Source organism: Syngnathoides biaculeatus, chromosome 19, assembly GCF_019802595.1.
Source record: "Syngnathoides biaculeatus isolate LvHL_M chromosome 19, ASM1980259v1, whole genome shotgun sequence".
NCBI classification, from domain to species: Eukaryota; Metazoa; Chordata; class Actinopteri; order Syngnathiformes; family Syngnathidae; genus Syngnathoides; species Syngnathoides biaculeatus.
The window spans coordinates 13,788,281-13,813,787 of NC_084658.1; the positions used below are offsets into that span (position 1 = coordinate 13,788,281).

The 25,507-nt window shown below is 42.6% G+C and overlaps 3 protein-coding genes across 4 annotated transcripts; 2 read left to right on the forward strand and 1 right to left on the reverse strand.

The window, feature by feature from the left end:
• Positions 1 to 474: 474 nt before the first annotated feature.
• Positions 475 to 3,613, forward strand: rrs1 (ribosome biogenesis regulator 1 homolog). The gene is made up of 3 exons (XM_061805891.1): positions 475 to 909; positions 1,696 to 2,098; positions 3,187 to 3,613. Exons 1-3 carry the CDS (start codon positions 562 to 564, stop codon positions 3,495 to 3,497), a joined length of 1,062 nt encoding a protein of 353 aa, XP_061661875.1. The 5' UTR covers positions 475 to 561; the 3' UTR covers positions 3,498 to 3,613.
• Positions 3,614 to 4,642: 1,029 nt separating this feature from the next.
• On the forward strand, positions 4,643 to 9,581 carry si:dkey-97a13.12 (uncharacterized). The gene is made up of 5 exons (XM_061805892.1): positions 4,643 to 4,731; positions 5,406 to 5,437; positions 7,475 to 7,642; positions 7,907 to 8,010; positions 9,289 to 9,581. The coding sequence occupies exons 1-5, from the start codon at positions 4,662 to 4,664 to the stop codon at positions 9,515 to 9,517; spliced, it is 603 nt and encodes a 200-aa protein (XP_061661876.1). The 5' UTR covers positions 4,643 to 4,661; the 3' UTR covers positions 9,518 to 9,581.
• Positions 9,582 to 12,201: 2,620 nt separating this feature from the next.
• Positions 12,202 to 24,571, reverse strand: mybl1 (v-myb avian myeloblastosis viral oncogene homolog-like 1). Of its 2 annotated transcripts, XM_061805841.1 has the most exons (16): positions 24,167 to 24,571; positions 22,117 to 22,216; positions 21,951 to 22,022; positions 21,702 to 21,794; positions 20,566 to 20,786; positions 19,300 to 19,513; positions 19,157 to 19,219; positions 18,528 to 18,626; positions 17,916 to 18,146; positions 16,619 to 16,924; positions 16,410 to 16,549; positions 15,441 to 15,555; positions 15,082 to 15,201; positions 14,882 to 14,986; positions 13,968 to 14,153; positions 12,202 to 13,816 (listed from the first exon to the last, which is right to left on the reverse strand). In XM_061805841.1, the coding sequence occupies exons 1-16, from the start codon at positions 24,190 to 24,192 to the stop codon at positions 13,688 to 13,690; spliced, it is 2,220 nt and encodes a 739-aa protein (XP_061661825.1). In that variant the 5' UTR covers positions 24,193 to 24,571; the 3' UTR covers positions 12,202 to 13,687. The 2 variants fall into 2 exon arrangements, with proteins under 2 accessions (XP_061661825.1, XP_061661826.1); XM_061805842.1 differs by lacking the exon at positions 18,528 to 18,626.
• Positions 24,572 to 25,507: the final 936 nt, after the last annotated feature.

A 25,507-nucleotide genomic window follows, 5' to 3' on the forward strand; every position in this document is an offset into this window, starting at 1 on the left:
GGGACAAAACTGGAGCACCCGGAGAAACCCCATATAAGCACGGGGAGAAGATGCAAACTCCTTTGAACCCCGAACCTCAGAACTGTGAGGCCAACAGTCGAACAAGTTATTGCATCATTTCAAAATGGATGTTAAAAATATTTCTCCTATTATAATTGCTCTTTGCCGAAAGACATGCAGTGGTATTACAGTACTAGATTATATGGAGCTTACATTTTTTTTATATTGAATATTTATCAGTATTTTTTCAGTATTGTTTATCATAATATAACCAAAGGCGGAATATTGTAAAGTGAATGCATTTTTTTAAATTAAATATTCCAGCAACAAATAATCCACAATTTTTAAATAAATAGTATTTGTATTTATGTCATTAATTGACGGGAAACTATGCGACGTACTCAACCATTATGTTGAGGAGTAAAATGGGGAAATGTCTCCCCCTTGTGTCAGCTTTAGAAAACTACAGCAATTCAAACCTAACCCGGAAATGATTCGACCCGGAAGTTGTGGTGTTTTCACACACCACGCGTGAAGACGCCGTTCTCGACCATTTGCAACATGGCTGAAGCTGCTGCGTGTAACGTGGACGAGATCCTCGCTCAGGCGGAGCGCGACGAGGCGGAGAAGCTCCGCAGCATCGCCGTGGACAAAGAGCTGGAGCTGGACTTCGACTTGGGCAACCTGCTGGCCTGCGACAAGAACCGCGTGGACCGCCGCGACCTGAGCGCGGAGAACAAGGCCGACTTCTTGATCTCGCTGGCCCGCGACAACACGCAGCTTCTCATCAACGAGCTCTGGAAACTGCCCACCGAGAAGCTCCAGGAGGCCGTGGTGGTCAAACTCCCCGCCCCGACGACCCCCTTGCCCCGGGAGAAGCCCCCACCCAAGCCCCGACCACCGACCAAGGTTAGAATTGTTTTGTTTTAAAGATATTATATGGGTTTCACTGACATGTTTTGTTTTTATTTTTTTTTGTCTGTTTTAAGACTTTTTAACAATGGGGTTGTATTTTTTTGTAATATTATTAACAGTATAATAACGGATATGTTTCCAATTCCGCCATCTTGTGTGTCATAGAGGTCAGAGAACACAGGTGATTGGTGAAGCGTGAGGTTTTTTTTTTTTTTTTTCTATCGTTAATTTATCCGATTGGTCCAAGGACTGCGGTGACGTAATTGGAATCCTATCCAATCATGCTTGGCCATTAAACACCTAAAAATGAAACTTGCATTTTTAAATGAATTGCTCACTTGTCCAAAAAAAATGTGCTCATGATATCATCTGGTCGAACACATTTAAAAAAATAATAATGTTAAGTTTAGAATGCGACCGATTATAGCCAAATTGTGTGATTTTAAACTAAAAAGTGGAATTCAATCAGGGCTGCACTTACAGGTACTTTTCCAGACAGTACAAATACCAAGTACATATACTTCATAATACCATGACTGAAAGTTGAGGCATTAAAATCGTGAAAATCGGGTGTTGGGAATTTAAATTACATTTGCAGTCACACAGATGGCGTCCGCAAAGGGAGCTTAGCCACCATTTTTTATTTTATTATTCTTTTTAAAAAATATTTATCATTTTTTAATTTCTTTAATATTTTTATGTATTTTCCTTGTTCTATTTTTTATGGGGTTTTTTTTTTTTTTTTCTTTGTCATGAACTGAATTACCGTTCCCCCTAAAGTGGGAGCAGTTCGCCAAGATGAAGGGCATCCAGAAGAAGAAGAAGACCAACCTGGCGTGGGACGAGACGGCCAAAGAGTGGCGGCGGCGGTGGGGCTACAAGCGGGCCAAGGACGACACCAAGGAGTGGCTCATCGAGGTCCCGGAGACCGCCGACCCCGGCGAGGACCAGTTCGCCAAGCGGGTCGCCGCCAAGAAGGAGCGCGTGGCCAAGAACGAGCTCAACCGGCTGCGGAACATCGCCCGGGCGCAGAAGATCAAGGTCCCCGGCGTGGGCCTGACTCCGGTGGCCAAGCAGTCCAAGGACGAGCTGGGCCGGGCGGTCAGCGTGGCGCGGACCTCCACGGCCTCGGTGGGGAAGTTCCAGGAGGGGCTGCCCAAGGAGAAGCCCGCCAAGGGAACCGGTCAGTGTTGGCGCCCTTGTGCGTGCTAGCAAAAAAAAAAAAAAAAAAACACGTTGATCGGGCTAAAAAATTTAGAGCATAATTAATACAATTTGAAATATTCCTGTGATAAAATGATGTTTAGACAAGGAAGGCCCGTCAACAAAATCATACCCAAAAAATTTAATACATATTTTATCTGCTCTATTTGCTCTATGGAGCTACAATTTTTCTGGTTTTAATATTTTAAAATCACTTTTACGACATCTTAGTTCCATATTTTCTCCAAATATTTATAATTTACGGAAGTTTGAGTTTCTGTATTTTGCGGAACGACTGTTGAAAATTTCCTCCAATTTTGGGATGGCTCTTATTGTAGCATTTGACTAAAACAAGGAGATTTCATATTTTAAGTAAAATATGTAAACTTATTCCAGGAGGGTGAGAGGTAGTATAACACGATGTGCCTCCCTGGCCATAAGGGGGCAGTATAATACACGATGGAGGCAGTGCCATTACCAAGTAAGCCACAGTAATATGAGCCACTCTTTGCAGTGGATAAAGAATACATCCATCCATCCATTTTCTTATCCGCCTATCCTCACAAGGGTCGCGGGGACTTCCGGAGCCTATCCCAGCTGTCAACGGGCAGGAGGCGGGGTACACCCTGAACTGGTCGCCAGCCAATCACAGGGCACATAGAAACAGACGCACTCACAATCACACCTCGGGGCAATTTAGAGTGTCCAATTAATGTCGCATGTTTTTGGGATGTGGGAGGAAACCCACGCAGGCACGAGGAGGACATGCAAACTCCACACAGGTGGGTCCGGGATTGAACCGGAACTGTGAGGCCAGCGCTTTTCCGGCTGAGCCACCGTGCCGCCATAAAGAATACATTCCCTTTGCTATTGTTATATTGTCTGTCGACATGTTTTGCTATACCTTTTGTGTTAAAATATTAATTTGCTTGAAGAGATTTTTAAGGCGGCAACAATTGCTGCTAGTTTCATTGTCCCATCTAAAATATTTTGCATTGTTCGGTTATGTTGGAAATTGACCTTAAAATTTCCACCCCCCCCCCCCTTTTTTTTTTTTTTTAACTTTAGGCAAGAAGCGCAAGTTCCAGCCGGTCGTGGGCGACTTCTCCACGGAGAAGGACAGGCAGCTGGAACTCATCAAGACCATGGCGAGCAAGAGGCCCAAGATGGACATCACCAAGGCCGTCAACAAGCAGATGAGGGAGGAGGACCGAGAGCAGGCGGCAGCCAGGAACAGCAAGAGGCACAAGCAGGCCGGCAGGAAGGGACGCAGGGACAACGCGGCGGGCGGGAAGGGGAAAGGCAAGAAGGGCGCTCGGGGGAAACCTCAACGGGGAGGCGCTTCGCGGGGGAAGAAGTCCAAACCTGGGAAGCGATGACTCGGGTGGGAGGTGGCGGGGAAATGCTGGGACTCATAAATTATCACACATACACACACACAAAAAAAGCCTGGAATGTTTCATCATCTGTGCAAATAAACTTTTTTTCTAATCATCCTCAAATCATTTCAAGTGGAGTTTTTGAAGCCCGACTTCAATAAATTGACCTTGCGAATTTTGGATTCTTCTTAACACAGTATATTGGACAAATGTCCTGTCTATTACTATAACTCCTACTTTGTTTATCCATCCATCCATTTTCTTTTGCCGCTTATCCTCACAAGAGTCGCGGGGAGTTCCGGAGCCTATCCCAGCTGTCGACGGGCAAGAGGCGGGGCACACACCCTGAACTGGTCGCCAGCCAATCACAGGGCACATGGAGACAAACAGCCGCAATCGCACCTTGGGGCAATTTATTGTCCAATTAGTGTTGCATGTTTTTGGGATGTGGGAGGAAACTGGAGTGCTCACCCTGGAGAAAACCCACGCAGGCACGGGGAGAACATGCAAACTCCGCACAGGCAGGGCCAGGATCGAACCCGGGTCCTCAGAACTGTGAGGCCGACGCTTTACCAGCTGACCCACTGTGCCACCTACTTTGTTTATGGAAAGTTTGATTTATGTAACCCTCTTTTATCCATTTATTTCTTGAAGATGGAGCGAGCTGCTCTTGGAATCGGCCCCCCGATCAGATCGCTTTTCTAAGCCGCTTAACCGCGACTTTCCCTTACGTAAACCTTTTGGCTTTAATTTAGCTTAGCTTAGCTTGTCTCAGAATTTGGGACAAGGACCTGAACTTGACACATTACTGGGAAAAAAAAAGTCACTTCCTGTTTTGATCGGCAATTTTAATTTCATATAAAAAGTGCTTCATGATCATGTCTCCCAAATACATTTTAATAAAATTTAGTGTAGTTTTGCTTTAGTTTCCTCATACATTGGTCTATTACTAAGGTACTACTACTACTTTTTACCCCTATATTGACAAAAATACTAAAAATGTTATTGTTTTCCCGTGCCGAAGCATGAACTAATTTGCCGGCCAGCGTCTCCGTCGCTTAGCGAGTGGCTGCGGCGGATTAGCGGGGCGGGCGTTCAATTTGTAATTTGCGCCGTGCGCCGCTCCCCCCGCGGCGCCAGTCTGACGCCAGCCGCCTCGGGGAGATGCAGCGCATCTACATGCACAGCCACCACGAGCACCTGGAGGTGTTCACCACGGTGCTCGCGCCGCAAGGTCAGTGACGATCACATTTTGGTACAGATTTGAACAAAAGAATCATGGAAGTTGATATGATTTGCCTCCACGGGCCGCATAAAATCATGCGGTGGACCGGATCTCGCCCTCGGGCCTTGAGTTTGACACCGATGCTATAGATAAACTTGTTCAAATTAACTATGAAGTTGCAAATAAAGAAGGTATAAAAGAGGAAACAAGGATAATGTGAAGAAAAGCAAGGATGGTGTATATGGAAGAATAGAAGTAAGGAAACGAACGGTACTAAAGGAAGGAAAGAAAGAAGTATAAATAGGATCACTAAAGGAAGGAAAGAAGGAAGTATAAGTAGGATCACTAAAGGAAGGATGGAGGGTGTTCAGATGGATGGAAGGAAACAAGACGTACGGATGGATAGGAGGAATGAAATGGTGGATGGAAGGAGACGAGTGAGCGAGGAAGGAAGGATAAAAAGGAAGTAAGGGAGGTAACAAGGACGGACGGTGTGCAAGTAAAAGGAGTGAAAAGAAGTAAGAAAACAAAGAGTATGAAAGAGTGGAAGAAAGGAATAAGGAAGAACAGAAGTCACCTAAAAGCTTACCCAAGCTACGAACCCTAAGTTTTACCTTTTAAAAAAAAAAAAAAAAAAAAAAAAAAAAGTTCAACAGTAATAAATCTCCCCCTTCACTCAACAGGCCGACATCCATACCGAGGAAACGACGACAAGGCGAGTTGTTTTCCGTTTTTATTCAAATATGAGCGACCCTACTCACTAGTTTTTGAAATGTGAAATATTGCAAAATTTCAGTGGATCCTTGTCGCAAACGTTTTTTTAAATGTGATTTTGTCATAGGACATTAAGATATCTTAATATTAACAATGCAACACGTTGTAAACTGGCTAATGAAACTAGCATCCATTTCATGTTTGAGCAACAGATATTTGACCACAACCAGTGCAGTGACATGAAGACAATACTGTATAACAATAGTCTTGGGTGTATTTTTTTTATCCTCTATTAAAAAGTAACTATACTACATCTTATTTGTGACGGTTTTCAGTAGAGCTGTCATAATTTCTTAGGAATCGTTGTAATAGTCGAATCACTGCTATTTCGTTTACTATTTGAGTAATTGTTCACAGCCTATTTTTCCATTCTTTTTAACCACTGACATGCATTTTATTCTCATTTATGATGGCTGGCGCCTTCTAAGAACGTATTTATTGGTACAGTACAACATTTGAGACAACCAAATCAGGCTTTGCTAATTACTGTTAGCATGAACGATTAGCATTAGCGCGCTAGCGATTTTTATTTTGGGTAAAAAAAAAACAAAAAACGATTCACCTCACTCATATATCATGTTATGAGTACATAACACAACTAATACTGTCGTTAAAATTACTTACAGACGTTTCATTGTTGTTTTTGGGGGTGGGGGAAGGGGGAGCAAAGTTTATTAGTGGCGCCTAACTGCATCCGTCTGGAAAAAAAGATGTCCGGCTAAAACATTAGTTCGTAAAATATGGTTCCGGAACTTTGTTTTTCCCCCCGGGGAAGCTTCAGCCGGAAGTTCTGCATCGAGTTATTTTTTAAATTTATTTTATAATTATTTTTCCAGCCCTTAGCAGAAGTATAAAATCAATTGAATTATTTCCATTTATTTTTGTATTCATTTATTTATTAAATTGCCTGTCTTTTTGGGCAGGACTGAGATGCGAGCGTAACGAGGCGATTGCACGCAGGCAAGATATTTTAGGGCAGCTAAGAGGCCCCACATTTAAACTTTCTATTTCACCAGGAGCACACGCCTTAATCCCGTTGACGGGCTAATCCTGTTCATTCACCACCGCTTTCGACCCGCACACAAGCTCTATTCAGTGTCAAGACACTTCATGATCATGTCACCATGATCAATAATGCAGCATTATACAGTACAATTGAAAAAAAAGTAATACTACTACTGCTCGCTAGATGGGGCTGGTGCTGCACAATGGGGGCAAAACGACAGAAACAGTATAATTTGGGATTTTATTAATTTATTACTAATTTTATTAAAGAAGATAAAATTAACCCATATTTCTTGTTGACATTTCTATGTCAACATTCACATATAAATTAACCACAAATAATTGCATTTTCATTTTGCAGAAGTGCATTGCTGTCAAAAAAAATAATAATCCTGTTTTTTGGGCGAGAATCACTTCTTGTTCACAGGTTCTCGCGTGAGTTTGATGTGTCCCAAGCACTCAGAAAAAAAAAAAAAGCTTGAAAAACAGAGAGAAAAAAAATTTTGTTTGAAAAGCTGAAAAAATTAGCCTGAAAAAACAGAAGTAGCCCAAAAAACACACTTTAGTTTTTTTGTGACAGCAACACGCTTCCGTAGAATTGGACCGCTCAAGTAAACGCGAAGGTTGAAGGCGGAAGTAATCCGCCAGGAGTCACTTGTCGTCATGTGAGTTTGATGTCCCGATAACTCCGGAAAAAAAAATTGCTCGAAAAACAGGTGAAAAAAAATTAGTCCGAAAAACAGACAAAAAAATAGCTTGAAAAATGGAAAAAAATGGCTAAAAAAAAAACAGAGGGGAACATATTAGCCTGAAAAACAGAAAAAAATCACATAAAAAAACAGCCTGAAAAACTGGATTTTTAGGGGGGGGGGTTATAGCAATACTCTTCCGTACTATTCAGTTATTTTCAAACCAAATAATTTCCTTTTTTCATTTCAAAATCTACTTTCCTAATTCTCCCGCTGTCCACTAGATGGTAGTAGTGCACAGCTACACCCCCCACTGGCCCGACGAGCTGGAACTGTCCGCCGGTGACGTCATCGTGGTCCTGTCCCAGGACTGTTCCGGTCGATGGTTCGGACGCCTGCAGGACGGCCAGCAAGGATACTTCCCCGCCTCCTGCGTCTTGGAGCTTGGCCAGGTTTTTTTAAAAAAAATATCTTGTGTAATTTTTTTATTGGTTGTTTGGAAATAGCTAATGATGACATTTATTCAGTGATTCTTTCGTATACCACCAGGGGGCGCATGTGTACCACTCGCAGTACTCATAGCTCCCACACTTGCTGACGATCAGCACACTTTAGCAAAATATGTGATACTTAATATATTTATTCAATTATTGCTCCATTCATATTTTATAGTGAACATAATGGTATAAAATTTATTATTTTTTCCTGTTTTCAAGGAAAACTTTGCGCTCAAAGCTCGTACGAGGAGGAGAAGCGCATCCCAGAGAGCCGCGTCGTCCTCGGACGGCGACGGGGGATGCGTACGGCGCAACAGTGCGAGGTAATACACGCTCCGCCCGTATCCCATCATGCATCCCATCCGACAGCTGTCGCCCCCCCCCACCCCACCCTCCGAAACAGGTGGCAGCCCCTCTCGCCCTTCATTAGTTGACAAAGCACACCGATTACACACACGCGCACGCACGCTAATCGACGCCATATCGCATCTAATTAAGCGGAAAGTGGACGTAAAAAAATGAGCCCCTGCAATGTTGTACTTTATAAAACAAATACATACTGTAATAAGATATTAACATACAAAGTAAAGAGTGAAACAGTTTGCACATCATGATTTCATGTTTTTGTTCAATGGGCATTGTGTGTCCACCAGGGGGCACTGTAATATGTGTATACACAAAACAGTTATAAGTGCTCATTAAACTGCAGTAATATTAGTTGTTCTTTGCAGAGGATAAATAATACATGCATGTGCCTATTGTTATGCTGTCTGTCTACATATGTTGCTACATGTTTTGTGTTCAAATATTCATTTCTTAAAGGGTTACGCCATTATAAATTTTCTTCTTAACATTACCACTTCTTTTTTTGAATAACCTTAGTCACAAAAATGTAAAATTCAAAGTATTATCAATAGATCTTGTAAAAATAATTAAAAAAAAAACATTTCCCGGGTGAAAAACTACAACTTTATTTTCGTAAATTCTCAGTCTCACAAAACAATTTCTTGAAAGAAAATATTTAGTCTTGTAAACTGAAAATTTTCTCTCATTTATTCATCCTTGGAAAAAATAATGCAACAGTTTTTGTGTCATAATATTGAGCTTTGCCCATAAAAAAATACTACAGTACTTTTGTTTAATGTAAAGATGTGTCTCGTAAATTTAAGTTTTAAAAAAATTCTCAAAAACATGTTTTTTTTCCCTCATACCCCCCCCCTGAAATACCATATTTTTTACATGGCAAAATATTAGAAAAAAATGCTACTATATTATCAGAAATAAATATCTTTCCCCATAATATTCATTTTTTCAGGATTAAAAAAAAGTGCATTCACAGTTGTAAAATTACTTTTTCCCCCCCTTTACAGTGTAACAAAATTCTCTTACAAGTCATGTTTTTGTTCCTATTCATTCATAATTTTAATTCCATCTTTCAACATGAAAATGAACTCATTGAATTTCTACTTGAAATTTACTCGCGCTCACACGAGTTTCATGCGTCTGCATGCGTGCGCATTTAGGTCAGGAGGGATAAACAGCTCCTTTGTGGTTGTGTTATTTCCTCTTTGCCCCCCCAACACCCCCACCCCACCCCCCAGCGGTCACATTCTGGGGCTCAGAGCCAGCGCGGACGCGGGCCTGTACGCCAGCCCGGCCCCTGCGCGGAGGCCCCCGCCGACCCCCCGCCCCCCTCAGCTGGAACCCGGCAGCCCCCACGGCACCCCTCAGATGCAGCGCTCCCCGGGCCTGCTGCACAGGATCCTGTCCAGGTGCCGCAGGAAGAGCGAATGTCAGGGAGCCACCAACGGGGCCTTCGAGGGGGACTGAAGGGAGCCGACCTTGAATGGAGCTCCTCACGCCCATATTTGGAGTTCCCCATTTGATGTGTTATGATTGTTTTTCTCATTGAAGAAGTAGAAAAATCATTATTTTGCCTTGTGTTTTTGCCTTCAAAACCCCAACCCAATACTTGGTCAAGTAAAACAGGGACCCCCTGCCCCAGAGACTAAAAGGGGCTGCGAAACCAAAAGTAGACCCCACTCAAGTGGAAGTGGAAACGCAATTGGTAAATTTTTAAATCCATGGACTAAAATGTTTCAGGAACAGCAAGTATCTAGAACCAGATTCTATATGTAGGAAAAACACCAACAGACACAAAAGGGTCCCGGAAACTCCCAGAACTGAAAATGTCGTAGAACCAAAAGTACCCAGAACCAAAACTTTAGGTGAAAATGCAATGGGGACTAGACTAAAAGCTCCCTGGAACTGAACGTACTCCAAAACCACAGGAAGATAACCATAAGTTTCAGGAACCTCTGGTGAAAATGATTCTACAAGACCCAAAAGGTCCCCAGAAATGAAAGTACGCTAGAACCCAAAATAAAAGTACTGTATACAAAACCACAAGGATAAGGTTAAGGATAAATTTGATGATGTAAAATATGAAGTGGGGAAAAAAAAACAACAGGTACTTTCTGTTTCAGGAACCAAAACAAACAAACCCGAACTGACGGGTTCGAAAACTACAAACATGGAAATAATCATTTCTCATTGAAAGTGGAAATTAATTGCTATCTCCCTCTAGTGGCCTGGAGTGCACACTACAACCACTTCCTGACATTTTTCAAGACCAATCTTGCTACATTTTGACTCGGTTGTCGCCATGCAAACGTTCCCTGAACCGAATTTGAACAAGTTTACCGTTGAAACATGGGAAGAAAAAAAAAACAAAAACTGGAACTGGTCCCCAAGGGACCGGAGCAGACCGACGTGACGCCGACACACACCGGCGCAACCGGTGACCTATATTGACATGGGAGCACGCACGCATACAAATCATCACATGGACTCTCCCGCCAAAAAAAAAAAAAAGTGTGTGGCGATTGGTGGCGAGTGTAGGGGGGGTTGGTTGGGTGGGGGCAAGTGGGATGCCTGCCAGATGACTGCTCCGTCAGCCCGATAATGGGCTGCCATCTGCTGTCTAGCGCACACAATGGCAATGTGTGTGTGCACACTGATAGGCAGGTGGGTGTGTTGAAGCCCATAGTATACGCCAAAATGTAAAACATGGCAGGCAGGACAGAAGAGCATAATATTAAAACGAGGGGGGGGGGGGTAAATGAAGTCGCTACAAATATCTGTAAATATTCATTTTAACATGGATGTGATGTTTATTTCAATTAAATCATTAGGATAATTTCAAACAAAATATAAAATGAAAAAAAAATCATGCAGCTAAGAAGGCAATGGTCCATCAATTTGGGTAATGAGGTTAAATGTACATAATAAATTGAGTTAGCGTGATAAAAGTAAAATAAATAAGGGGTAAAATTTGGGATTTTATGCACGTCAGATTTGTAAAACGGGGAAAGAGCTGGCAGCAGAAAGCGACAAGCAATTAAGTGCAAAAGACTTCTGCATTATATTTGTGAAGGTCGCGGCCCCCCCCCCCCGACAAAAGACCCTATTGTACACACACTCACACGGGCGCATTGGTGAAGAGGACATGGCGTGGAAAAATTTGTGTGCCCGCGCCATAAGGCCAGTGGTCCAATTCCCCGTCCATTTGGTGGCCAATTGAGTGAATGTGTACATTACAAAAGGGACCCACGGGGGGGCATTAAGTCACGGCTGAGCGGGCCGGCACCTGACCCCCACCCTTGGGGAGGGGCACGGGGGTTTGGGGGGCTTTTGTTCTGGCCGAGGTGGCTCATGTCCCTGCCCGGCCCCCAGCACCAACTCACCTGTCACAACCACCAGATTGTGGTGGTTTTTTTTTTTTTTTTTTTTTTTTTTTTTTTTAAATGTTCAAATGCGCAAGATGGATAGTAGTTAGAAAAAAGATTAAATCTATGAAAATGTTTTTCATTCAAATGAAATGCATATAAAAAAAATTACATCAGTTTTTTTAAAATTATATTTTCACAACATATATAATACTTGTATTAAACAGATTTTTTAATCACTTGAAAGTCAGTTGCAGTTTTTAATTCACAATTGGAGTACTTTCGAATGTGAAAAGAGTTTAGATTTATGATTTTTTTTTAGTTTTTTTGAATCATTATTTCCATTTTGTATTTGCAATCTAGTGTAGCCCTTTATCTCATATTTAAAATTGTCTGAATATTTCTACCAACAACCGAATTTTCTTTCCTATTTCTGTATTATATTTGTAAATAAATGTAGTTTTTCACGTTTTGTTTAGATATTTTCCTAAACAAAATATTTGTATTTGAATTCATCATTTATTTATATGTACATTTATTCAGCATTTTTTGAATTTGGTGTTTAAAATGTAGCGCTAAAATAATGAATTTAAAGGACAATACTGATTTAAATTACTATTTAGTCAATTTTTAATTCACATTTAAGTGGATTTTTATTTTATATTTACATATTTTCTGTTTTATGCCTTTGTTTTGCCCCTCCATAACACACACGCACACACTTTTTACATTTTTTTTTTTATATGGCTGATTTACATGAATTTATCCAAACAATAAAAGACAAAATTCCGGGCGACAAATTGCATTTAATTGTCCCAAAATGCAGAGCAGGTAGAAATGGGCAGCTACAAAATACTGTTCCAAAGGACAGCCAGCGTTACGCATGATTACAGTAGTATTGCTTTGCTTCTATTGCATTTGTGTCATTATACTGTGTACTGTATCCACTCCCTTCCTATAAATCACAACAAAACATTAACATGTATTCATAGACACACACAAACTCTCTTCATCTTTCCACTTGATCTCCCTGACAAGATTCCCTTCTTATTCTCGCTTGTAATCCGGGATAATCCAGATTAGGACACAAAAAGACGGCAGTAGTGATACTTTAAATCCGGGATGGGTACGGCCCTCGAAATGGTTCTTCACGGGGATGCATTGATACTACTTTTTTTTTTGTAATCAAGTATTTATATTAGAGTACTCACCAATACAAAGTACTGATACTTGATCATGCCATCCATTTTGTAGAGTGTAATTTGAAGTCCCCACACATCTGATATTGCTGCTATTCAGAAATTATATCATGCAGTATTGCTGCGTAGTATCGTGACAATTTTATGAGTACCATTACGAATGAATCCCTGTTTTTTTTAACATATTCAGATCTAAAAAAAAAAAACAAAAAACTCGCACGTCCCATCATCGTTTTCTCATTTCGATCGAACGACATGATGTTCCAATTTGTTTCATGTATTCAATTTAGGAAAGAGGAGTCATACTAATACACAAAAAAGCTACACCTTCATAAACAAAATGAAATCATTTCAAAGTTAATAAAAAAAAAAGTGCAATTTGTCTATGATTAGAGGTCAGAAATATGGTTATGGACATCTAAAAAGATAAAGAACACGCGACTAAATGATAACTGGCCGGGTGCTGACTGGTCGGAATGATCTTAAATATGATGTATAGGCCGATTGTGATGATAAAAAAAAATTATTTCAATAGTTGCTCTTTAAAAATGTTGACATAAATAAATTAGTAAATAAATAACAGCTACAGCCTGCTCGGAGCAAACACTGTCCGTACGCCAACCTTTTGATTTTTAGTTTGACTACTCACTTCCACGGTTGTCCATTTTATATTAATATCTAAGCCATAATGATAGTAATAAATACAACAAACTCAATATTAAGGTACCCTTCCTGTTACATCCAAATACATTCAACTCGGCTGTTGATCAAGGGACGTTTTGTTTAAAAACTAAAAACAATCACAAGTGCTATCCAGTTTATGCTCAAACTATGACAAGACCCCCCCGGTGACCCCGTTACGGCTGCGGGGAGGCAATCCGAGGGGATCAAATTTATCGCATCGGATTCCTTCAGGATGGAGTAGTGCAGACTAAAAATAAAGAAAACAGGTCGGATAATAAACAAAAGAAACAGCTGAACGGCAAAGAAACTGGATTGTCTCTTACGGGATTTGGAGAAGCGGATTCAGTTGGGGTGGAAACGGTGCCTTTTGATCTTCGGAAAGGGCGTGCCTATAGCACAAGGGCCCTGGGGGCGGGGCCGCCCGGGGACGGGTACGGGATCAGGTACTGGCGCGCCTGCTCCGTCATGCTCAGCTGGTCCTCCGTCTTGCCGTACAGCACCGCTTCCCACTCGCTGACCTGCGGAAGCCATCGTAAATAACCGCACAGGGTTTCCGAACTTTAGTGAGTCGGCTTGCCGCTGCCTTGCTCAGCACTGTTCACAAGGGCTGAAGTAATCAGGCAAAAAATGTATTTCACGGCACCGAGTTCCGCAATACGTGTCAGTCACCTGTTTGGCCACTTTGTGGCTCTTCTTCTCGACACAGCGGCGAGGGTGCTGCGATGATACCGAAGGAGCCTCCCTCTGCTGCGCCGAAGGATGAAGACTTTCCTGCTCCGCCGCCTCACCCTGCTGCTGCTGTTCGGAGGGCGGGGAGCTCAGAGAGGAGCTGGACAGGAGACTCTCATCCGGAACCTGCAGTACAATACAACCATCCATCCATTTTCTTAGCCGCTTATCCTCATGAGGGTCGCGGGAGTGCCGGAGCCAATCCCAGCAGTCATCGGGCAGGAAGCTGGGTACACCCTGAACTGGTTGCCAGCACTCGCAATCACACCTATGGGCAATTTAGAGTGTCCAATTCATGTTGCATGTTTTGAGGATATGGGAGGAAACCGCAGTGCCCACCCTGAGAAAACCCACGCAGGCACGGGGAGGACACGCAAACTCCACACAGCCGGGGCCGGGATTTGAACCCGGGAGCTCCAAACTGTGAGGCCAACGCTTTCCACCGTGCCGCCCAGTGCAACAAGAATAATTTGCTGTTCAATATTTTAGCATTTTATTCCAAAAACTTTGTGTTCTAAGTCAGGATTATTTTTTTCTAAATACATTTTCCGGTATTTATTTTTTCTTGTACTTATTTGTCAATTATTGCTGTTCAATATTTTGTGTTTTTTTTTTTATTTATTTTTAAGACATTTATTTTATTATTTACTAAATTGTTCATATTTTGATTTATTATTTACTAAATTGTTTATATTATTTGATTACTTCAGTATTTATTAACAGTTGAAATGAGTGTAGAAATGTTTTCTCTTATGCATCCCTGATGTATTTCTTTGATCAAAATATGCTGATCACGCAATAACACTGACACTTATTTATGTGCAGAAGGGAAGAACCGATTCACTTGGACTCACTTGTGCATTATTGAGCTGATCCTGGAAGAGCTGCACACTAAGGCAGTCTTTGCCCCATGGGTCCAGCACCAGTGACTTGCGCACTTTTCTCGCTGGACCGTCCATCTGCAAAACAAACGCACACTTGTGGAATAAAGTACAGCGTCCTGCCATTGTTGCGTGTGTGTGTGTGTGTGTGTACTTAGCGAACTGTTGCGTACGTTTTGTTTCCACGTTCTGTAGTCAGGCTGCAAAACGGTCGTTCTGTTAAAGATGTCGGCCCCGGTCTCCTGCTTGAGAACTTCGCGGATGTCCTCTTCCAGAAAAGCCAATGGCTGCGGCTGAAAAAAAGTTTGGGACTATTTACTCGGTATTTGCTAATTAACTGGCTTTTTATTCATTAATTTTGACAACAATTTTGACGCGCGGGGAACCAGTTGACATCACACGGGAAGACTCCACAACACGCTAATCCACTTGAGAACATGTTTACGATATATGCTTCGGTGGCTGCTGTTTTGGTTAGCAAGCAGAGTTCTGATGGTACTTCTGTCTTATATTACAGCTACGCGAGTCTTACCTCCATCTTCAGCGGGCCGTGCATTTTCTCCTGCGCCGCCAAGGCGTTCTTGAAGGGCGTCGGCGTCCTCGGTGTCGGAAACACGACCGTTTTACGAAACTTGGGTGTCCTGGAACTAAAAATAAATACATAAATAAATAATCTATATACATTTAAATTGTACCACAAGAAAAGTCTTTTTTTTTTTTTTTTTATTTTATTCTGGTATAATTTGCCATAAAAGCAATTTTTTTTTCACTCCTCTGTACAGTATTTGTATGTAGGAAGACCGAAAGCTGAATGAACGCCATGCCGTAGACCGCAGGTGGCAAACTCAAGGCCCGGGGGTCAGATGTGGCCCGCCACATGATTTTGTGTGGCCCGCGGCGGAAAACCATGTGTGTCAACTTACATGATTGCTGTGAAAATCTGGACCAAATTTCAAATTGTCATGTAAATGATAATGTTCAGCTATTATATGCGTTTTTGTGTTGCCAAACATGAATCATGGCTGAAAAAACCAATTACCCTTGACTTCTGATTCGCAAACTAGTTCATAAATTTCATATGATGTGGCGATTACAATTGTTTATGGTTTCACAGTCATCACGGACCTCTGAGGAAAACCGTAACTACAATGTGGCCCGCGGCAAAAATTAGTTTGACACCCGTGCCGCAGACTGTAATGCACTTTATTCAGCGACGGTCAGGCAAGCGCAGAGCGACATCGCCTGAAGCAACCATGGATGAAAAAATGCTGATTCACAATACTTCACAACTCCCGGTTGAAGTTTATTGTATAAACCTCAAAGCTAAAACAAAGAGAATCAAATGTTGTACATTTAGGTACCACATTGTTGGGTTGAACTACTTAATTTTGTTGACGGAAAGTCCGCTAGCCTAATGCTAGCCATAGGATGCGAAACTCCTTGATGGGCTAACGGAAATTAGCACGGATGTTGGAGTACTTTTGCCTTGCAAGTCACTTACCCATCGTTCTCTTTCTGGTGCTTGGGGGTGGATTCTTTGTGAAGTGGCGTGTTGAGGAGGCACTTTTGACCGCACACGGGCGTGGAGGTCAGCGCCGGGTTGTCCAAGTTCAGATGCTCCGCCGCTGATGTGTTACAGAACTGCGACAAGAAAATTCACTTTAATACGATAGTGCAATTTAACAGATGAAACGGATTGATGTGTTTTACCCGCGACGGCGTGAATGGCAGGGAGTTGCTGGGCGTCCTCTTGGGCGAGTTGGAAATGTTTTCCAATAAGGAGGGATAAGTCCTGTCGCACAGAGGAGAGGGTTCGCCCCGCTCTCTCCGCCTCCTCCTGGTGGCGGACGCCTTGGCGGAGGAGGTGGTCGGGCAGGCCGCGTGCACCAAGAAGCCGGCCGAGGCGTCGGCCGTGCTCTCCTCGAGGAGCGTGGCGAAGACGGCTTGGTCGTGCCGGGGCGCCGCCGCCGTTTCCGAGAGGTCGAAACTTGCAATGTCGCTCCACGCCGCCGGGTCCTGCAGGGCAAAAAAGAAAAAAAATAATAATAAGTCTAACACAGCAGCTGCTGTTCCACTGAAAAAAAAAACATCTAATGGTTCATTTAGCCAAGATAATTTGTCTTAATATTTGTGTATTTTTCATTGAATATTACGAATCAGGTTGTGTAATGTTAGAATTATAGTTTTCATGAAAAAAATTGCATTTGTATCAAAAATGGTCTTTTATTACATATTGTCTTTTTTTTTTTTTTTCCAATGTTTTTCATATGTCTCATCGTTTTGTATTTTTACTGTTTTTGTATTTTTCATGGGCTCTCCAAGAAAAACAAGTTGTCAAAAAAATAGTTTTTAATATATTGTATAAAAGTAGTGATACAAAAGGAACGTATCGCTTGCACAAGCTCTGCAAACAAGATGGAGATAATACCGAAATTTCGGGCCTTTGAGCCACAAATTTTTTTGATGCAGCTAATTTTTGCATTTTTTTCTAACGGCCGCAAGGGGGCACTCGAGTAGAAAAGGTAAGAGTGAGACCGGTGGAATATATGTGCCGAGGAAGTGACTTTTACCGGTCCGGCCCTGTTAGAGCTGCACTCGCGTGTTACCGCCGAGTCTCAGTGATTTTTACCAATATGATTGTTTTAAACCGGCCCTGTTAGCACAGCGCTAGCCTTTAGCGCGGGGGCGCTAGCTTTAGCGCAGCGGCACTGCCGTTAAACTCTCTGTGTACCGTCTTTCTTTGTAAACATCTCATGTTTCATCGTGGGCACTTGCGGTTTTTACACAGCTGCGGCATATGTATGTACCAAATGGTATTTCCTTTACAAATGTACTGGGTGAGGCTTATAACCAGGTGCGCTCTGCTCTGAATTACGGTAATTGGTTGGTCGAGTACTTGATAGTTGAGGCAAAATGAATTTCCCAACTGCTAAATCATTGATGGCTTCTAAGTGAATCCAAAATGATCTCAACCTAGAACGGTTTGTTTCCGTTATTTCTTCCTCACCGAATCGATGAGATCCATGGTCTCCGCAAAGTCCCGTATGGTCTGCAGGGTGGACAGCACCGCGCTGGCCTCCACAGCCAAGAACTTGCTGGGGGATGTGGGCAGCGGGCCTCGGTCTTCCCGCGGGTTCTCCGGCTCTGACCAGGACCTCCCGTCGGCCCGCGCCTCCAGGCTGTCGCCGCTCGCCGTATCCCGCGTGCCGTCCGACCAGGCCGAGTACTGCTCCAAGTTCTGGGAAGACGAGAGCGACGTGGGAAATGAGGCGGCGATTTGCGGAAAGAGTGAGACAGAAGCGAAGAGGACCTAGGCCTAGATAATGGAGATGGAGGGGATAGGGCGTGGGGTGTGGGGTGTGGGGGGGGGGGGGGGACTACCTAGGGCAGCTTCAAGCCAGTCAGGATGAGTAGCATGATGGCAAGCTAGCTACAAGAGAAACACTCGCGCAAAAAACGTGTCATTCTTGTTTTTACATAGATACACTGCAAAAAGTAATTATTTTTTTGCAGGGTATGTATGTCACACGCATACGCAGGCAGGCACGCAGACTACGCTAATCGCTAACACCCACTGAGCCGGGTGGTGGAGGGGGGGGGGGGAGTGTGCTGCGCTTACACAAGGACCTCTGCGCCGGACTTCGCTCTCGGCTGACATAAGCAGCAGCTCGAGCTCCTTAATTCTTTGCTCTCTGTCGGGATCATCCGGGCAGGGCGGCTGAAACGGGGTGGTTGGGGGACGGCAGGAGGGAGGAGGCGGACGGTGACAAACGGACGGGGTTAAAAAGAACAGGAGATGACAACACAAGAACACATTTACAAGTATTTAAAAAAAAAAAAAAAACAACAACACAGGAGAGGAGGAGGCATACGCCCGTTAGATGGGAAAGAAAAAAAAGAAAAAAAAAAAAAATCACAGGACGTTCAAGGGTTTGATTTGAAGTCCACAGCGTTAGCAGTCACAAGAATCAACACGGGTAAAGAACAGAAATTGAAGAATACGGAACACAGTCACGGGGAGAGAAAAAGAAAGCACAATATGACAAGATATTTTTTTTCCTGCCTGTTAAACAATGCGAGCCGTCCTGGTTTCGATGGCTTGGGGCTAATTTGTGGCTCATATGTAAGAGACGTGACCGAGTCCTGACATAGAGCGTGCTGTAATTCTTGATCCTTGGAGTGTTTTGACAAAAGCATCTCACAGACATATTCCGAAGACAACTGGAAGCTGTAAAAAGTCAAACTCACCGGCATGAAACCTAAAGTGTCCATCGGGTGGCGCCCTTGAGCAGAAAAATGATAGCCCGCCATCTAAAAACACACAAACAAGCTGCCATCAATAAATGCAGCAAGTGTGCACGATCTGAGGGGAGTCCGAAGTGCACATGGACCTGGTTGGGCGCCGCCACGGGGGCCAGGGGGCTCCGGTCGCGGCGCTGCGCCCCGGTGGGTGTCGTGGGAGGACCCGGCGAGTGATGGCGCCTCTTGGCGCCGCCGTCGTGGAAAGACTTGCACGTCTTGGCGCTGGCGTCCTGCAGGTAGCCTTCATGCTCCACTTTCCTCCTCATGGTGGAGTTCCAGTGGTTTTTGATGGAGTTGTCCGTCCTGTTCAGAACACATCCAAAGGAGCAAAAACACACATTTGTGCTTTTTTTTTTTTTTTTTTTTTTTAAGACTATTTGTACACATTTTTCACTAGTCATAAGATTGGATTTGTCCAAGTCGCATGTGGCCCATTAGTGTACATCACCCTCTCTGTACCTGTAAATAAAATAATTACTCTTTACGACAGCAAGTCTTCGGTAAGTGCACCAATACTTGAAGTTTTCTAGGTAATTTGGGCTTACAAGCTTTATTGTTTGTCTAATACTGTATTGTGCATTATCTGGTAACAGTTGTGTAACAACACTTTTGTATTTTAAGTGTAATATTTGGGTATTTATTTCTTTAATACTTATCCCCGTGATATGTTTACATTTTTAGAGTAGCAGTAGTTTTCTATATTTGGTAAATATTGTGTATTGTTTGATGTGTATTTATGGTCTTATATTTTTGTATATTTCATCTATTTGTGGATTCTTTTCCCAAATTTTGATATGATTAGTCTGTGTTTTTCTATTTTTTTTAAATATGTTTTGATGAAATACATTTTTTGACTTTTTTTGTCAAATATTTTCCTTGAATATGTGTGCTTTTCCTTCAATATTTGTTTGTCCATTCAATTTTTCAGCTTTTCTTTGTTTAATAATTTAGTATTTTACACAACCTTCTCTGTTCATCCTCTACTTTCAGTGTGTGAAATAAAACCACAAATTAAACTGTTTGATGCTTTGAGATGAAGAAAAAAGAACATCCCACAACCTTAAGAATCTTTCAAAACATCAAAATTCTCAAATGCATCCGTTTTCAGTTATTTCAATCTTCATAGGAACCTGTCTTTCTCTTTAATATTCTGTGTGAAAAAAAAAAACGTGTTGAATCAATGTCATTTTTTTTTTGCTTCCCCTGAAAAACAAACAATAATGGAAGCCACCAGTGTGTGCATGTCCTTACCCTACATAGATACCGTGCGTGCACTTAACAAATATGTTTAAACAGCCTCCAATCGACATTCGACGCCTGGGAAATTTGTATTTTTCGATTTAGCGGGATTTTACCGTCCAGGAAGGAGCTTGGAGATCTCAGCCCAGCGGTTGCCCAGCCGCTTGTGGGCCTCGTAGATGATCCGGTCCTCCTCCTGCGTCCATGACGACTTCTTCACCTCGGGGTTGAGGTGGTTGTGCCAGCGCTCGCGGCACTGCTTGCCGATGCGGCCCTGCAGGTGCTTGGCGATGACCGACCAGCGCTTCGGCCCGTACTTGTGCACCAGGTCGATCACCTGCACGAGCAGTTTGGCGGACAGAGAACAAGTCCTCAAAAACGAGGCCTCGAATTGTTTATTTCTACTCACTAGTGAAAAACGTAAAACATAGACAATTACACGTTTTGTAGTGAAAGCAACCACGGAGCTTTGCATTAGGTAAGTTATTCAGCATTAAAATATTATAAAAATAAATTTAAAAAAGCCCTAAAAGCACGAATACCATCGGTGTCCAACTGTTATCAAAATTTGAACACAAATGGTGCGGCAAAACACATAGGCCGACAATATAACTCACATGCATCTATTCTTCACGGGCTCTGAAAACAATTACAATGACTGCAACTGTTTATATTACACTTTTCCCAGTTGGCCAAATTACACACTCTATAAGGGATAGAACAATGTCCACTGAATAGTGCAAAAAAAAAAAAAAAAAAACGCAGCAAAACTCTTTAAAATATTCCCATTCAATTTGATTATTTTATTATGTTACGTGATGATGCTATACCTCATAACTTTAGGGTATTTTTTTGGGTGTTTAAGCCTTGATATGGGCAAATATGAACATTTTTTTTTTTTAGAGTGGTGTCCAGTCGGCAAATTTTTTTATAGCCAGGTCAGGTTTTGGTTCCTCACTGCGACGAACGGCGAGGGTTCGCCGCAGTTTTAATTTCGGCGCTCCAGACCCATTCAAGGAGGGCATTGTGGTGCGGGCTGGCACACCCCCTCCCCTACAGGAAAAGGGCTCAAAAGCAGCTACTTGTGAGGTGTTTATATTAGCAATGATGTAGTGGAGCGTTTGGTTCAGGCGCCGTGGGCCGCAGCCAAGGACATAATTTTGGCGGGCAGCGAACACGGCGCACATTCTGCCTTCTGTCTCTCGACGACGTGCGTATGCGCGAGAGACACAACAGTCCCGGATCTTCTTACCTTCTGATCCTCCTCCTTTGTCCAGGGGCCTTTCACCAGCTCCGGGTTGAGCACCTTCTGCCAGCGGTGCTGACACTGGCCATCTGTCCTCCCCTGACACCCGCGACGGAGACACCGCGTTACCGACACAAAAACAAACAGCGTACGCCCCTCATCAACGCCGCCGTCTTTCAAGGACGAACTACGAACTGAAGGAGTCTGGACGCTCACTGTCAAAACTTTGCAAGCGTCGTACGGCAGCACACTTACGGGAAAAAAGTTGGCGATTAATTTCCACGTGTCTGTGCCGTGTTGCTCCACCAGCTTTTTCAGCTTTTCGTCCTCGGGGAAGCGACGGCAAAAATCAGTTCAACCCCCCCGCCCCCGGTCGGGTAAAACAACAGTTGCACTCGAGAGTGGAGTGGACGGCGCTTACCTCGTCACGGGACCACTTCACTTTGCACAAAACCTTCTTGTCTTTGCTCCTCTCTTTAGTGTCGGGATCTGCGGAGTGCGCCTCGTCGTCCTTGTCGTGGCTACGAGTGCACACGATGGAGACGCTCCGTGTGAGCGGGGATGATGTGTCGGGATTTATGTGACATTCATTTCCATAAAGAGGCCCGACTGTGTATATTTTTGGTAATATTCTATAGTATTTTTAAATCTGAAGGCTTCCTTATTTTTGACTTATTTATATTATCTTATTCAGTATTTTTCAACTACAATTTATGATATTTGTGTTTTTCCTTCCAATATTACGGCATATTTTTTAAATGGGTTTTTTTGTATTTTCTGTTGCCTATTTTAGTATTTTTTCCCCCGTACTAATTTTCTATTTTTGCATTTTCTGACATTTGTATTTTCATCAGTATTTTTCTACTACAATTTATATTCGTGTTTTTCCTTCTAATATTACAACATATTTTTTTATGTTTTTTTTGTATTTTCTGATGTCTATTTTAATGTTATTTTTCCTGAGTATTTTTTTTTACTTTTCCAAATATTTGCGAACTTTTCAGCTACTATTTTAGCCTTTCCTTTATTTTTTTTGTAAAATTTGTGAAATATTTTTGCATTTTTCCATCTCAATAAAGATATTTTGCTGTTCAATCTTCTGTTATTTATAATGAAAAAAAATTCCATCCGATTTTTTGTTTCTTTGCATTTTTAAAAAATCTAATGTCCCACATTTCCCTGTGTGTTTTTAATTGTCTTTTTGGTATATTTCATCTAATATTTCTACATTTCTGATCTAATGCATTTCTACAGTATTGGAAGGTATTTTTTTCTTATATTTGTGTATTCAAAATGTTTGTATTTCTCACCCACTGTATATTTTCTTCCAAGGCGTGTGCCCTTTGTAACTAATGCTCACGATACATCTTCTCATCTTAACATTTTTGCATTTCTCGCTCAATATTTTGGGAGGGAAAACAGCCCCCCCACACCAAACTCTTCATCACTGTGGAAACTCGAGTGAGGTCCTTGGATTTTGGCAGGAGTCGCTTCTTTCAATGCCATAAACAGGAACAGGAGGAAAAAAAAAGGGGGGGGGGGGTCGTCCCGAGTGATCAACAGGCTCTTTCTTTCACCTTCTTGAGCACAGGTGTCAAAGTCAAGGCCCGGGGGCCAAATGCGACCCGCCACACGATTTCATCTGGCCCGCGGAGGCGAATCATGTGCATCAACTGCCATGATTTTTGTTAAAATCTGGACCAAGATTTCAAATAAATATGATGACGTTGAGGTATTGCAAGCATTTTTGTGCTACCAAGCAGCAAGAATAGTTGAAAAACCCATTACCTCAAAATTAGTTGATAAATTTAATATGTAAATATGACAGGTCAATTAAATTTTTTCAAGGTTTCGGTCATAATGGTCCTCTGACAGAAAGCATAACATTCTAGAGGTAAATTGGGGTATGGTCAATCCCTAACTGTCCAGTTAGGGCTCAAATATTAACCATAACAAATGACTTGTAAGTTAATTTTATTGAGAAAAATGCTGTTTTTGAAACACACTTCCCTGTCAAAGAAGAAATGTATTCATGTTTTCTATTTGTTCATGTTCAGTTTATGTTCTTTCTGATGCATATGATTATCGTGTGGTGTGGGGCCAATTACTGGCAATAAGCAATTCTTATGTCAGACATTTTATTCTATTGTTATCATTTTTTGCCTTCAGTATTACCAGCTTGGATCAGGCACTCCAAACCTTGAAAAAACGCAGGTATTAGTATTGCTCCATGCCTCATATTTTAATTGAAATTTTTCGTGTGCTTTTATATAGTTTCTTTAGACACACACACACACACACACACACAACTAATATTGTTGCACTGGCTTCAAATAATATTATTCGACACATTCCCTGTGACGATACATATTATTAGCGAGTAAAAACAAGTACAAAAAAAGTCACTTGATTTTAGTGACGTACGTAAAACAGTGACGCACTCCTCATGTTTTGTTACGACTTCCACCCACCTGCGTGACGACCTCACGTTGTCCATGCCAGACGCCGGGATGGATGCGCGGGCCTCTCCCGCGTGTTATCGCTCCTCAGGTCGCTCAAACGCCAGATATGTGAACGCTCGTCCATAGAAGTGTCCTCGGGTGCTCGCTTTCTGGTCGAGTTAGCATTATTCAGCTAGCCATCTCGCGTCGCCATTATTACTTTCTCTTCGCTAAAAGCCAGCGGATAAGTGGCAACATCCCTCAATAGAGTAAAGTAACTACGTCCTCGTCGTCACTCGTGTACTCGGAGCCACCCCCGCGACGCAAAACACGAGCTAAAACTATAAAAAGTCGATCATTTTGCTTTTGTTGCAAGCAGTGCGACGTCCGCGCTTCTCTCCATTCAGCGATGTGATGTTTGTCCATCCCGCCGATTCTCGCGCCCGTCCCCCTTGAGCGGGCGGCCTCGTCAGCAATTGGTCAGAAAGGAGAAGAGCCTCACTCGGGATTGGTTCGGAGCCAGGAAAGGCTCTTACTGATTGGCGGAGAGTGTGAGGAGGGGGGTTGACGCAATTGGTGGAACGTTTGAGGAAGTGCACAAGTGCTGCTGTCACTTGTTGAGGCAGAATCGGTCTTTTATTCCGGGGACGGTGGCCCCAAAAATGGATTTGAGGGGTCCACATTAAAATGTTTAGCCCACTTTCTCACTGTTTTATCAACAAGCTATCACAAGTTGACGTCACAACCGACAATCTCCAGCAGGCTTGCCACAGTTGGAAATATCACAAATCAATCAAAACTTTAATTTAACCAGAAAAATTAAAAAAAAAAAAACTCTTGAGACGAGCTGCCCAAAAAACAATTAAAATCACAATAATACAATGTATACATAAAAGAATACAGTATGCATTTTTGACACTGCTTTAAACTTCCCTGGGGCGATATTTTATCACGCTTGGGCGATGATCGTCATTCTTGGTTCAATCAGAAGTCGCAAGTGTATCAAGCAAGGTATTGAAACACCTCCTGACTAGAAGTTAAAGGAGAAATCCACTGGTTTGCATCAACAATGTATCCAAAAGGTCATGTAATATGTACTCTATTTTGATAATATGATGCTAAATCCTCTCTGATTTAATCGTGTCTTGAGAAGATTTTCATCAACAATTGCGCATCTTCGGGGGCGCTGCAATTTTTGCGAGTAACATGACCTACGTGCGCGGATGTGACGTGTACCGTGCCGCAACAAAGGCTATGTGGGACACTATTTATGCCCAGCGCTGATTTCTCGGATTTATCCTCATCTGATGAAGAAATGGCAACATCGGTTGATCGGGAAGACGGAGGAATACTTCCATGCACAGCCGTGAG